Source organism: Poecilia formosa, unplaced genomic scaffold, assembly GCF_000485575.1.
Source record: "Poecilia formosa unplaced genomic scaffold, Poecilia_formosa-5.1.2 Scaffold446, whole genome shotgun sequence".
NCBI classification, from domain to species: domain Eukaryota; kingdom Metazoa; phylum Chordata; class Actinopteri; order Cyprinodontiformes; family Poeciliidae; genus Poecilia; species Poecilia formosa.
The window spans coordinates 277,510-292,002 of record NW_006800385.1 but is presented as its reverse complement, the minus strand read 5'-3'; the positions used below and the strand labels follow the sequence as shown (position 1 = coordinate 292,002).

General features: G+C 38.8%; 2 protein-coding genes across 8 annotated transcripts in view; one reads left to right on the top strand and one right to left on the bottom strand.

Moving 5' to 3' along the window:
* The window catches only part of tcf7 (transcription factor 7), an 84,426-nt gene extending 76,992 nt beyond the window's left edge, over nucleotides 1-7,434 (top strand). For 5 of the 7 annotated variants that reach the window (XM_007577579.2, XM_016663802.1, XM_016663801.1 and 2 more), the window contains 3 exons: nucleotides 942-990; nucleotides 1,484-1,556; nucleotides 4,924-7,434. In XM_007577579.2, the coding sequence (XP_007577641.1) occupies nucleotides 942-990; nucleotides 1,484-1,556; nucleotides 4,924-5,266 (465 nt within the window). In that variant the 3' untranslated portion in view covers nucleotides 5,267-7,434. Of the gene's footprint in view, nucleotides 1-941; nucleotides 991-1,483; nucleotides 1,557-4,899 lie in introns of all 7 variants that reach the window. The other 2 variants (XM_007577574.2, XM_007577577.2) reach the window with 2 other exon arrangements.
* A 781-nt stretch (nucleotides 7,435-8,215) lies between these two features.
* On the bottom strand, nucleotides 8,216-13,216 carry skp1 (S-phase kinase-associated protein 1). The gene is made up of 6 exons (XM_007577573.2): nucleotides 13,045-13,216; nucleotides 10,540-10,639; nucleotides 10,365-10,438; nucleotides 9,747-9,890; nucleotides 8,754-8,894; nucleotides 8,216-8,661 (listed from the first exon to the last, which is right to left on the bottom strand). The coding sequence occupies exons 2-6, from the start codon at nucleotides 10,634-10,636 to the stop codon at nucleotides 8,626-8,628; spliced, it is 492 nt and encodes a 163-aa protein (XP_007577635.1). The 5' UTR covers nucleotides 10,637-10,639; nucleotides 13,045-13,216; the 3' UTR covers nucleotides 8,216-8,625.
* Between the last annotated feature and the right edge of the window lie 1,277 nt (nucleotides 13,217-14,493).

The following is a 14,493-nucleotide window of genomic DNA, read 5'->3' as shown; positions in this document are numbered from 1 at the left end:
GGCTGGGGTTGCTAGGTAACGGGTGGGGCTTGGCTGGGGTTGCTAGGTAACGGGTGGGGCTTGGCTGGGGTTGCTAAGTGCACTAAGATATCTGCACTAGAAACTAGACCAAAATTACTTGGTAATATTTTGTATTTTTGCAGTTAAACTGAACAGTTGATTTTGTTTTTTATTTTAGGTAATAAATGTTTCATGCTTTTTGTTTGTGTGGGATTCTGTAAACTTTAGATGACCTTTATGCTTTCATTTCTTCAAAATTATGAATTCCCAGATAAAAACATTTTTATAGTTTAAGTTGAGTTTTTTCAGATTATCATGACCTGCATTTAAAAGCAAATGATGTCCTTAAAATCTCAACAGCAAAAACAAAGATTTCAAACCGTTTTATGAACTTTGAAGGGAGCAGATTCTCTGCATCTATTTAAAACGGTTCATTGGGTATTAATACTTTTGCAAGGTTATATAAACTGAAAATATTTTATTGTGTTATGCACAGAGGAATCAGACTCTACACTGTAAAAACACAAAATTTGACCAAGTAGTTCTGTTTCTAATGCAAATATCTTCGAACACTTGAAATGAGACAAAACTAACTTATGAATAACTTTTCAGCAAGATATAAGAGCCTGTTAGATTATTTCACTTCACTTTATAGACATAAAAATGTCTTGTTATAAATTAAATAATCTGCCAGCAGAACATTTTCATCAACATTAAGGAATTACTGACATGAAACAAAGTCATATTTTGCTGAAAAGTTATTTGTAAGTTAATTTTGTCTTATTTCAAGTGACCTAAGACGTTTGTTCTAGAAACTGGACCAACATTACTCAGTAACCCTTTGTGTTTTTGCAGTGTATGTTGCTATTGTTGTTTGTCTAAAAATAAATGAAATTAACTTGATAAATCTGGGGCCATTTTTGTTTGTGTTTGTCCAACAGGGCAAGAAGAAAAGGAGAAAACGGGAGAAGCAGCAGGACTCCAACACAGGTAAGCATCTCTGTGTGAACTCTGCTGGCAGAATGAGCAGAAACTTTGTGCTGCGTTGGTGCTGCAGCTCACTGCTGAGGCAGGAAGTGACTCTAACGTCAAACCACCCACCCACTCTGCTTTCCATGCAACCTGAATTAGAAAAGTGTAAATCCAGGAGTGTGAATGTTCCACATGAATCCAGGCTCGATGAAAATGCATTTCTGTTTGCTGCTCTCTGCAGAACATGAAGGTTTTTCTGTTTTGTTTTTTTGCACGGCTGCTTTCCTCAGAGTTTAATCTGAGCGACATTAACTGCATCTGTGCTGTTTGTCACTGTCGCGTTGTGCTACTAACAGTTTTGGCTTTTTTCTCTTGTGTATCTCTCCTCCCGTTGTTTTCTGGTTTTCCTGTGACCCTCTAACTTCCCCCTCTTCCTTCGCTCCTCCTGTTTATTACATCTATGTTTTGCTTTTCCTCCTGTTCTCCTGCATGCTGTGCATTGTGCGCTCAGACCCGGGCTCTCCTAAGAAATGCCGGGCTCGCTTCGGCCTCAACCAACAAACGGACTGGTGCGGTCCCTGCAGGTGTGTAACCGACATTCCTCCACTTCCACTCAGCCGACGCTGCGTAAAACGCCCCCGTCTGCTCATCACTTCGGTCTGATTCAGCCTTTCTGAGGAGACAGAGCGGCCATGGAGGCGGTTTTCACCTCACTCTGACAGTGTCACCTCCAGATTTACCCGTCCGTATCATTCCTCCTGTTCTTCACAGGAACGCTCCGATTTATTGGAGCTGATTTCCTTAATTTTGAGAGTTCAGCGATCGGCCGGTGCTTCCATGTGAAGCCGATCTTTTCTACCTCAGCAAAGGTCTGAAGTCGGCATCTGACCTGGTCTGCTCTGCATGAGAGGTCAGCCTGACCGACCGGCCCTCCGTTACCAACTCAGAGACGTTCTTGTATACTTAGCAACATTTCAGACAAAAAAATATCATAATTGGCCAAATGTGAGTCAGCAGATGAGGCTTGTTAAACATCAGGGATCGTTTTTGATGTTTATCACATTACAGCTGCAACATTTAGCCTGTTTTATGGATTTTTTTTGTGCTAATATTTATGAAGTGGAAAAAGGATATTTCTTTTAAAAAGTTTTAAACTTTCATTTATGTTTTGGACAAAAACTGTTCCCAACGGTTTTCCCGTCTCAGGGAAGCTTATCGATGCACCGACTGCAGTTTTTTGGCTGATCACCGATTTCCAATCTTGGCCAATACCAAGTTTTTTTTGTCTTAAATGTTTTTAGATTTAGGCAGAAAGTTGCTGAATATTGTTGCCTGTAAAGGTTTGGAGCGACCCGGTCTGTCAGTCCGACTCGTCTCACTGCAGAGCGGCTGATTGGACCGGCTGCCGCGTGACAGAACATCAAAATCTCTTGGGGTGTGAATATTTCTCCCAGGCCCAAAATCAGCAAAGGAAACTTTGTTCATGATCAGCTCTGTCTCTCGGGGATCGGCCACTTCCTGAGCTCTGAGCTCTGCATGTCGTCTATCACTAACCTGCTGATCCAAACCCAAACACACCGAGTCTGACCCAAAACTAGAAGAATTTAGCTTTAAATTACTCAGGAAATAAAACACAACCTAAAAGATTTTCATTTTCTTCAGCAAAAAAATAAATTCAACTTTGGTCATTTCTGTTGCTTTTTCTACAAAAACAGTTTTTCCAAAACTGCCTGAACAGAAAAGTTTCTGCTGGTTCCCGTTAGCCGCTTTTTGTCTGGACCTTTATTGTTCATGCATTTAATGCCAAAGAGTGAGATCGTGTTTCAGGTAAAAGAACGTTTCCTTATTGATCACATTATTAGTTGGTAAAATAATTTTGCCAGAAACCGGAGCTGATAATCACCGATAATCAGATCGTCTTTCTTTCAACCTGGAAACATTTTCTTTGTCCTGATTATCTTATTTTTTGTTCTTCATATGAATTATTGTCATTTTGATCTTTAAAATACCAAAATTTCCACTTAACTTTATATTTTAGTCCTTTTGATGATGTGATCTTTAAATTTTAAATGATTGATAATTTGATCAGTTACTCAGTGCTTGAGTCGACTTTTTACCAAATACTTTTTACTTTTACTTTAGTAAAAATGTCTTGAGTTCAGTTTTCGGATACTCGGCCTCCTCTGCTTGTTAATAAATACCAGTTTTATGATTTGTTGTGGATATTTCAGTGGATGTTTCGCCTCCTTTAGTTTTCTGGAGGTTTGAGCCACTAGAGGGCAGCAGCTCCCACCCATAAGGCCGGAGCTGCAGGGGGTCGACCGCGGTCCACGGCTAGTCTGCAGGAGCCGGGAATCTGACATGAAACGCTCGCTCCGCCGTCTTCCCCGCTGTTGCGTCATGGAAACCTGAGTGTGTGTTTCGGTTTGAGAGAACAAAGGGGCTGAATGTGGTTTTAAGCCTTATCACCACAGCTTCACACACACACACACACACACACACACTCCCTGCAGCGCTGCATCTTCTCATGCCCGTCTGCTTTCTACTTTCTCCATCCCTGCGATGTGGTGACGAGCGTCTTTTGATGGTGAACTCTGACATTTAGAATCACTTTCTACTGCAGAGTTCCTCCTCTGAGTCTAAATACGGCGCAGCGCCTCAGTTTGCGGTTGAACCTGGTGACTCATTTCATGTTTTGGTGATGATCTTGGGATCCTGTTAGCTGCTTTGATGGTATGGAGGTCTGCTTTAAACGTAACACCTCACAGAGCGCAGCAGGAAAACACGATCTGATCGTCGCATCCAAACCTTCAGGCAACATCGTTCAGAGTGACGGCGCACCGATTTACCAGACAGACGATTTCCTCAACTAAACACTGAACTGAAAAATAAACCTTTTATTGAAACCATACAAATAGTCAGTAATTAAAGCTCAGTAAATTATTGCCCACTGCAAAAAACAGAATCTTACCAAGTATTTTGTCTTAGTTTCTAGTTAAAATATTTTAGTGAACTTGAAAAAAGAAAAAACTAACTTTAAACAAACTTTTGAGTGAAATATATGAGCTTGTTTTAACTCTTTAATGTTGATGAAAACGTTTCAGATCCATTTGCAGGATGTTTAACTGATATGACAGGAAATAATCTGACAACTTTTTCATCAATTTAAGGGATTATTGACTTAAAACAAGCTCATATATTTCACTCAAAAGTTCTTTTTAAGTTAGTTTTTAATCTTATTTCAAGTCTTCTAAGAAATTTACACAAGAAATTAAACCATATTTGGTGATATTTTATATTTTTGCAGCGTCGATGCAAAACATGAAAAATCAATGAACTTTAAATTCTACTGAACATTTAACTGAAACTGAAAGACATTTTAAAATCCAAAAATAAACCAACAGAAACAACAAATGAAATGAATTATGAAGTTAAATTGATCCTTAAAACGACCAAATCACCCATAACTTTATCATCCAGGAGAAGAAGAAATCATGAAAATGACTGAGCGTTTTACATTCATCATGTGACTTATTGGTTTATTTGATGCCACATTATGTGATATCACCACAATATGTTATAAAGTAATAAAATTGGGCATTATCATATGATAAAACATCATTAAAACTGCATTATGTCATAAAATAGTTTTTTTCTTGAATGCAGAGGTTAAAACCAAAGAGTCTGAAACTAATGACCAAAAGTTTTCACTGCACTAGAATGTAATAATGATGATGAACTCCAGCAGTGATCATTTATTACTGAGTTATTGATGAATGGATCTGCTGCCGCTCTGAGCTGATGGATGTTTGTCTCATGTCAGTTTTTAAGTGTGAAGCAGAAATTCATTTGGTCTCGTGTTCATTGACTCACTGTGATTCTGCGCCTCCCCTGAACGCTGCTGACGTCTCCACACTTTATTCACAGATAACTCTCTCTGACTGTTCCTAGGAGGAAAAAGAAGTGCATTCGCTACCTTCAAGGAGGAGGCTGCCCCAGCCCATCTTCTTCAGATCTAAGTGCTATAGACTCGCCCCCGTCCCCGTGTCCCGCGCGCCTCCGCCTCTACCAGCAGCAGCCCCCGTCCCCGCCGCCCTCCCCCTCCACGCGCCGCTCCTCACACACGCGCTCGCAGCCCCGCTTCCCGTCGGAGCCGTCCGCCGGCAAGCGGGCGGACCTCTGCCACCTCGCCCCGACCCTGGAACTGTCGGGCAAGCAGACGCTCTGCCCCTCGGCGCTGTCCGCCGCCAAGGTGGCGGGACTTTCTCTCAAAGTGCTAACAGAGACTCACTGATCGCCGCGGCCGTCCCACCTCACTACTCTCCTCCTCGGCTCCCCAAAGGAACGAAGATCCTCCTGGTCGCCTCCTTTCATCCTGCAGTCGTGATTTTCCAAAGGTTTCCGTTTCCACCGCAGCGACATGAGAACAAGCTGTTCACCTTGTGCTTAACGCTTCGGAGGCCTGTCACAGTTACTAACGAATCCACAGCTCTCATGATGTCACACTTCCTGGAACTTCATAGCTGACTGCCATCTTGGTAGGCAGTTGCTATGACAACAACAAACAAGCCACAAGCTTAGAATTAGCTCTCACCTTGTTGCTATCTAACTTATAAAAATATTGCTTTACAACTACCTGAGTCCTCTACTCACCTCTGTGTAACACGAAGATAAACATCACTGATATTTACTGTAGTACTTACTGCTGAGCTAGCTACACTAGCTTAGCTAACGTAGCTTTTATCAGGTAAGATGGACAGGCAGCCTGCGTACATGTACTCACTCTGCCAGTCACCAGAACCGTGTTATTCACCTGAGGAGTTCTTACGTCCTTCATAAATCCGTTTAACATCGATTGAATGAAGCTCCTCCTTGGTGAAAACACTTCCTGTTCACTAATCAGTGACGTCTGTCGTAGCAGATCAGAGGCAGCTTCTCCACACCGTCTGACCTGTTTCGATCCCATCAGCAGACATTTTGTTCAGGAGTGTCTATAAACCTTCATTTTGTTGACTTGGAAGCCATGTGCTTGCCTACCAAGATGGCGGCGATCACATCCAGGTCAGACTTGTGGAACGATGAATTGTCCCAGAACTTATTGCAATAAATGATGATATTCTTGTTTTGAGACCATTTACAACCTAAACAACGGTAACGGCAGAATAATAATGCAATCAGATTCTCAGAGATCAATAAACTTCCAATCTAATGAACTGGAACTGGAAGACATTTTAAATATCTGAAATAAATAAACCAAACAAGAGAAACAAATAAATGAATTATGAAGTGACTGTAAACAAAAGCATCAGACTTATCATCCAGCTTTTGGTAGAAAAATGATAAATTATGCAAATGGAGATTATTGAGTTCATTTTAATGTGATTTAATGATTATGGTGACTGGCCTGCTGACAGGCGCAAATGATTATTGATTATATGATAAATTACTTTCAGACAAACTAGTTTCCTTCCAGGACTGAACTTCATTTTGGCAACTTTGAAGAGAATCAGAGCAAATGTGTCTAAAATGGAAGCAGCATTTTAACCGTTTGTTTTTACTGGTCCGTCACAAACACTCCAGTTAAAATATATTGAATTATAATGTGGCAAAAGGTGGAAAAGACTTTTTCAGAATCTTCTTGTTTTGGCTCAAACCGTTGGAGTTTTGGTCGGTTTTGTTTCAGGACGGTTCCTCCTCAGAGTTGGTGCTCACTTTGTAACTTTAAGATTCATGTTTTTCATGTCATTATCTCTTCTGGACCCGTCTGACCAGCAGGACCTCGGATTCCTGGGAAAAGTATTCCTATCTTTTATGTTTGTATTTCCAGAGGAGGTAAAGCAGACTCCCAAGTCACTTCTTTTAGCACTTTTAGGCTTCTATTCTCCAGCTTCATCCGTTAATTTTTTACATTTTGTTTTTTACCTTTTTGTGTATGAATCTCATCTCATTTTTAAGGTCATATGTTTCTTTAAATTTGTTTTTTTCCTTCTCTGCAGCTCCGCAAACTAATCTGTGACCGATGGGTACTATTATATTGCATTGTCTTGTAAAGTTTTATATTATAATAAATAACTTTTGTATGTTTTTATGGAATAAAAAGGTAAATTCTTTTTGAAAAAAAATATTATAGTTTCCACTTTTTTCTAAAAGCAATATGTTTTTTTGTGCAAAATTTTACCCTTTGTGGTCCAGTATTACTGCAGAAGCCTTCAAACTATTTTGTGTTCAGTCGGTGCATGTTCCAACTGTAATGTTACATTTCGAGAAAGGAGGTTTTCATGTCACCTTTTCTCGCAGTAAGTGTAGGCTGAGCTTCTGTACCATTCTTCTCCAGCAGATGGCGCTGTTGTGGTTCAGGCCAGGCAGAAACAACTGGAAGATGTCTTTGTACTTTCATGCTTTGAACCCTTTGATGTATGGTTTTTGTTTGATGTTATTAAAAGTGTTTTTTTAAATGTTTAAGGCTGCAGGCTTATTTTTTTCCAATGGGATAGTTATAAGAAATATTGCATTTATTTTTTCTAAAACTCAAATTTCTCATTTTTAAACCAAAAACAGAGCTTTGACACTGGATGGATGGATTTCTGAAAAGGTAAGGCTTGGTATACGGCACTGGCTTTACAGTAAATCACTACCAGTTATTTAATAGAAACAAAACTAATATGGACAGTGGGAGCTGTAGCTTAAATATGAACTACTACCACTGAATGGATAAAATCTTATCTAATTGTACTTTTGTGTGTTCAGGATAAAATTATGTCCTAACAGCCGATTATTACAGAACATTTGGACCACTGATGTTCCCGTTATACATTTACATCTTAATCTACCAGAGGTGGTTTTATTTTAGTCATTCAATTGAAAAAGTGAAATTTAAATATAGCAATAATCACCATGTAATACAGCTGAAAAATAAATGTAAAAGCTTCACTTATGGACTCAGTAAGCAGCTGCATGATTGAAGGACATTTAGAGAAACTGCTCGACTGAAACTGGTGACTCCAGACAGAAAGACGACACCACATTAATTTGAAAGGTTTTATTAACTCCTTCAGTGCGCTTATCCAGCTAAAAAAACCAGCATCACAGCTGAGTGTCCAATTAAATACACAAATTTATGAGTCAACGCTGTGATGAAGGTGAAAACATCTATCCGCTTCCAGCTTCATTCCTCCTGTTACGCCTTCCAGGTTTAAACAAAGCCAATGTGGAGCAAAAATCACATTCACCCTTGGTTTTTCCATTGTCAAAAATGTAACTTTATTCAATTCAATGAACCTAAAAGAATAATCTCCAGTAAAAAAAAATAGACAACTAGAGCAACTAAAAATAAGGATAATCTGGAAGGAGGGATATCGTTTTTTTTCTCCTTCTTCAAGGATACAAAGCCATGAGAACAGGACTATATTTTATGTAGATCCACAAATATGTGTGTGAAAACAGTAATAAGCATTTTATCTTTAAATTAATGACACCACACAGGCAAGTTAAAATGGTCATGCTATTATTGGGATACAGAAATGAAGGGAACTAGAGAGCAGAGTGGCTGTCAATATCCTAAAAGTAAAATATTAACAAGTATGAACAACGCCAGTGCAACCAGTAAGCAGGGACAATCCTCTCAGTGTGGTAGTGTTGGCAGGATTCTCCGCTTTATTTTTCTTCACACCACTGGTTCTCTTTGCGTACCTGCACACAGAACAGCCGGCAGGTGAACTCTCGTTTTGCCTCGAGCGAATAAAATGATCTCATTTTATGTTTTAATAAAGTATAATAGGTACCTGGGCCTCCTCCTCCTCTGTGAAATCATTTTTGATGTTGAAAGTCTTCCTGATCTCTTCTGGGGTTTTGCCTTTGATCATGTTGGCCACTGTCTTGCAGGTGACATCTAAGAGGCCTTTGATGTCCAAATAGTTAGCGGCCTAAACAGACGAGAAAAATAAAGAGCAGCAGCACAAGGCGAGGCGGTGAGAGGATGAAATGGTTCTGCACCATAACAGCAACAACAAAGGAAAATCTGAGTCCAACATTCGTTTCAGGCTCAGTGGTTTAAACAGATGTACTGTAAAACTGTAAAACACACCATCGTGTTATATAATGGTTCTAAATTTGGGGGTAAAAACTGATATTATTCCAGGGAGTCATGCAGCCAGTTCTGCATCAAAATAATTATTCAAGTTATTTATTCCTCATTAGATATCCTTTAAACGGATGAAGCCTCTTAGGGTTTGTGGTTATAAACACAGGTGAAGGTTCATCAGCTCATGTTTCTGTTTGGCAGCCGCAGTGAGGGACCAGAACCAGAACCAGGTCCAGGTCCGCACTCGGGTTTCCCCTCACATGATCGGCCTGTTTACCCGTCCTGCTGCCCACATCAAATCATCAACCATCTGTTCTCATTTAAACTTAAAATAAGATTGTTTCAACTCAACTATTGGCTTGGATAAAACAGGAAACGTCACACCATCGGTTTGGCTGCATGTAAGATATTTAAGTGAAAAAACTAATCAATAATTATCAATAGACTGATCTTGATAATCCAGTCGGTAGTATTGTTTTAAGTTTTTCAGCTCATAATCTCAGCCTTACTGAAAGCGAAGCAGCAAAAGTGTTTGATAATTTATGACCAAAAGGAAATTCCTGAATCAACTGGTGCCAGTTCATTTAGAGAAGAGAAAAATAATCCCAGGTTTGCCAGTAGCTGCTGCGGTCAGGGGTTTCTGTTTAGACGGGCGTTTAGTTTTAAAGTTCTACGCTGTAAAAAGTTATTTTACCAGGATGAGTTCAAACAAGGTGCCTTGGTCCACTTTGAGGAATTCCTGGTCCCAAACAGGAATGTCGTCCGTCCTCTTCTCCTTGTTCTCGTCGTCCTCAGGGGGAGGGGGGTCGTCTTTGTGATGGGTGCACCACTGAATCACCTGGAGGAAAACGCAGCATGCACATTTACCTGCAACCTGACCGGACGCATGCAGGAGCTCAGCTTTAAATCAGCTGGTTCAACGTCTCCAAGGGTAAAAAGAAACGTGTGCAACCGTTTAATGAACCGATTCTCAGACTCGGTGAAGGCAGCTGTAACTGCAGAAAGCTTTTGGCGTCTCATCCTGTCCTATCGTCACAGTTTGTCTGTTTTATCATGGAGAAAACAACGTTGCCCGTCAGAACCTGCTGCACAGATTTATGTTTACTATTTAACTGTTTTAAAGGTTGTAATACCTGGTAGATTACAATTTAAGGATCGAGTATTTTCACTGTTCATGTCGGTTGAATGATTCCCAGAGAAGAAAAATACATAGAAGATCCAACAAAACAGACTGAAATGTCCAACAGGAAAACGGCAATATAAACAAACAGGGGTGTGTGTGTGTGTGTGTGTGTGTGTGTGTGTGTGTTACCTTCTTGAGAATGGCAGCATTGACATTAGGGAGGGGGACGGGGTCATCGTCTCCTTCATCATCCATTCCCAAATCTGGAAACACAGAAACCAGCATTCATCTGCATTACATTCACGATTATTCATGATTATACTCGATAAAAATTATTTCAGAAACCGATAATTAGATGATTCACCTTCTAACATGGTCTTGATGGTGACGGACTGCTTGGCGATCTCAACGTCCACCTCAAAGATTTCCCCATCAGAGCTCTGGAGTTTTATCGTGGGCATTTCCTGAAACAAGTAAAATTCACTTATTTACAGAGTTTCCTTTTAAATGGCCAATAAACTTATTGATCATTTTATTCCTGGACATTTTTATACTAAATATTTAGTTTGAACTATTGTAAGTATTTAGTATAATAACGAGCAGGTTTATGCATTCATTCAGAACAAGGTGTAAAGATCTATAACATTTAAATGGATTATGCTTCATCAGACACACAGAAATGTTTTTCATCTTAATCAGATCCAGAAACATTTTTAAACCAGTATCCGAGTTCCCAGTAAGTCACTTTAAAACAAAACATAAAAAAACATTTGAGTTGCAAAAACATAAATTCTGATGAAGCAAATAAAAATAAGAGGACTTTCTATGGCAGTAGATACATTGATAATTAAATTTGATTATTTATTACTAATAAGACACGTAGCCCAAGATCAACATCATACTTTTGGTTTGACAAAAAACAAAAATCAGTTCAGTGAAGATTAGCTTTGATTTTAGTTTACTGAAGAGCAGAATCTCCTTTAACTCTGTTAATGTTTTCCAGAACAATCTGCTGATTTTATACTTTTATACCTCTCCACTTGCTTTTCAAGCCTGAGCAAAACAAACAGTGTCCAGGATGAAAGTGCTGAAAACGAGGTGAACACACCGACATGAAAAAATGATGATTAAAGCAACACAGTTCCCACAAGTCTGAACCACGAGTGATCGCCGCCATATTGGCAAGCAAACGCAGTGCAATGCATCGATGAACTATGGCTTCCAGACCAACAAAAAGAAAATATATGGACACTTCTGACTAATGTGCAAGAGAAAAATATAAACAAAATGGCTGCTGACAGGATCGAAAGGTGTCAGACGATGAGAAGCTGCCGCCGATCTCCTGCTCTCTAGAGAACAGGAAGAGTGTTTACTACATGCCCATCTTAGCTAGCATAAAAGCTCCACCAGCTAAGATAATGTTGCTAGTTTGGCAGCAAGTAAATACCACTGATATTTATGTCAGTGTTACAGAGGCGGGTCGAGGACTCAGGTAGTTGTAATGTACTTGAATTGTTTATAAGTTAGATAAGAACGAAGCCAGAGCTAGTTCTAACCTTGTGGCTTGTTTATTGTTGTTATAGCAACTCCATAGCAACTGCCTACCAACATGGCTGTCAGTTACAAAGGTCACAGAAGTGTGATGTCACATGAAACATGCATTTAAAAATGTTTGATTTCAAATATGATTCTAAGAGAATGCTTCCCCCGCAGAAACAGGCTCACAGCCTCCTCCGACCCACAGCATCATACGTCTCCTTCAGCAGGCAGCACTGTGACCATCAATCATTTAACACAATTCAGCCTGATCTGATTTGACGGAAACTGCAGAAGACACAGGCGAACCCATGACTGTCCACAGCCATCACCATCTACAATAACACTCAAGAATCTTGAATGAGTCATAACAATTAATTTCCATTTGGGATTAATAAAGTATTTTCGAATTAAATTTTTATAAAATACCATAATGTCCTCTGCTGTTCTTAGTTATAAAAACTAAGACAAAAGTACATCAAGTGATAAATATTTATTTCTACTGCTGAAAGTTTCATGGCAGTTAAAAAGAAAACATGAAAAATCTTGCAACGCTTTATTTTCTACTTTAAGTATCTAAAACTTCAAAAGCTTTACAGTAAATTAACCAATTAACCCAGAAAAACTGACGTTAAGCTGCTGTAACTGTTCGGTAACCTACATGCAAAATATTTCGCATCATTTGAAAATGCCTTGATTGTTTATTCATTTGTTTCAACTCTTAAACCCAATTACCGTTTTTCATACTTTAATTTCTTTTTCTTATTGATGTTCTGACCTGAATAATAAAAGCATTGAACCAGCGTTTAATGCTTTGCGTTGGTTAGCAAACAAGCTAACGTTAGCTAAAACTACTAAAAAGGCTCGTTGACAACGTGCCGTTTTCCATTTCTACTAACAATACATGAGTATATGTCTTTTATAGTTAGTAATAATAAAACTGTACAACCGTAAATGTAATTTTAGGTTAACTGTGGGGGTGTTGTTGTCAATTACATTAACTTATTAGCCGACCAGTCATGCTAACGTGCATAAGCGAAACAACGGAAATGCTGAACAATTAGCCTGTTTACGAATGAACACTGTGGACAAATCTCGGATATAGTTTCCATCTAACACCGTAAAAAGGACAATAATTATACTGTGACTTTACAAATAAGATAAATAAATATTTATATTGTGTCCAAACAGTCTGCTAACCAGTGTGCTAGCCTCGGCGAGGCCTCTTACCCACCAGACCGAGGCGTTTTATTAAAATAATAATTTTTTAAAAAGACACAGCAGTTATAATCACTATTTAACGACAAATGACACACAACGTAGAGCTACGTACCGTGAATAACTAAGCTGAAGTCAAGCTGTGAATTTCTTCCGCTGTTGTGCAGAAAGGCCTGAGGAGCGAGGCGCTTACCGTCTGCGGCTGTGAGTCTGAGGCTGAACCTGCTGGAAGCGACCTGCCGGCGGCTGGACGGAGGGAGGGGGCGGCCTGTTTATCACATCTGCGGCTCCGCGGTAACAGGTCACAACGTTCCGGCCAATTACCTATTTACTTTTATTATCGTTTGCATTTTGCGGAATACTATATATGATTTTAAATGTTTTATATGCAGGGCCGGCACAAGCTTTTTTGCAGCCCAAAGCAGGTTTTAATTTTGGGCCCCTTTCCAATATGTTAACACCAGATGCTTTATCATTCCCGTGTGATTTGGGTAGTAACTAGTTACATTTACTCAATTACATTTAGACCTACTTGAGTAGTTTTAAAAGAAAAAACAAAAAACAAAAAAAACATACTTTTAGGAATATTTTTTTTACTATGCTGTACTTTATTATGAAGTATTTCTTCTCTTACTTGAGTCAAATTTCTGGATTTTCTACCCACTGAATGAAAAACAAACATGTTTTAATCAACAATTCACCAGATTCAGACACACACCTGCAGTTTTTGTTAAAATGTTAAAAGTTTTTTATTGAAGAAATTGATTTGGAAAAAAATATATTTTGCCTAATTTCTTGGATAACTTTTTATTTTTACTTGAGTAAAAATAGGTTGAAGCAGTGATGTTCTAACTTGAGTACAAATTTTGGACACTAAAAAACTGTAGAAAATGATTTGCAGTAATCTATACTTATGTACTTTTTAAGTGTCCATCCTTATGAACATAACAGCATTATAAAAGTAAATTTTGTAACTTGGCACTATTTACATTTATTTGCTTATTTTACTGTTTATCAACAAAAGATTCTTTTCTTTTTACCATTTTTATGTGTACCAATAATCAATCTGAATGAATAAACCAATGTGAAGTTGATTTAATAAGTGTCTAACAATGCTATGAGTTAGAAAATGAAATTTTACCCACCTTAAAAGATCAGATAAGAAAATAAAATGCTTCACAGTGGGTGTGGTGTTGCTTTTGTAACCAAAAGTCATCAGATCATGACACTTCCCACATATTTTTGGAGACTCCAGATGTGTGTTTTTTTATTTAGTCATGATTGCATGATTTTCCTCTTCAGAAAATGTTTCTGCATTGCGTCTGAAGCAGATGGGAGATTGTAGCCAGAAATTCCTGCAGCTTTCTGAAGTTGCTCTCGGCCTCAGTAGCAACTCAGACCAGTTTTTCTCGTCTTTTTTCGCCATTTTGGAGGACTTCCAGTTCTTGGTTGTGTCACTATAGTGCTCTCACCTTTAAGGTATTTTGTACAATTTTATGTGCACACATTTTTCTGATTTGCGTATCTGTGTAATATTATGTTATTGTGTGTATGGCTGTAAAGT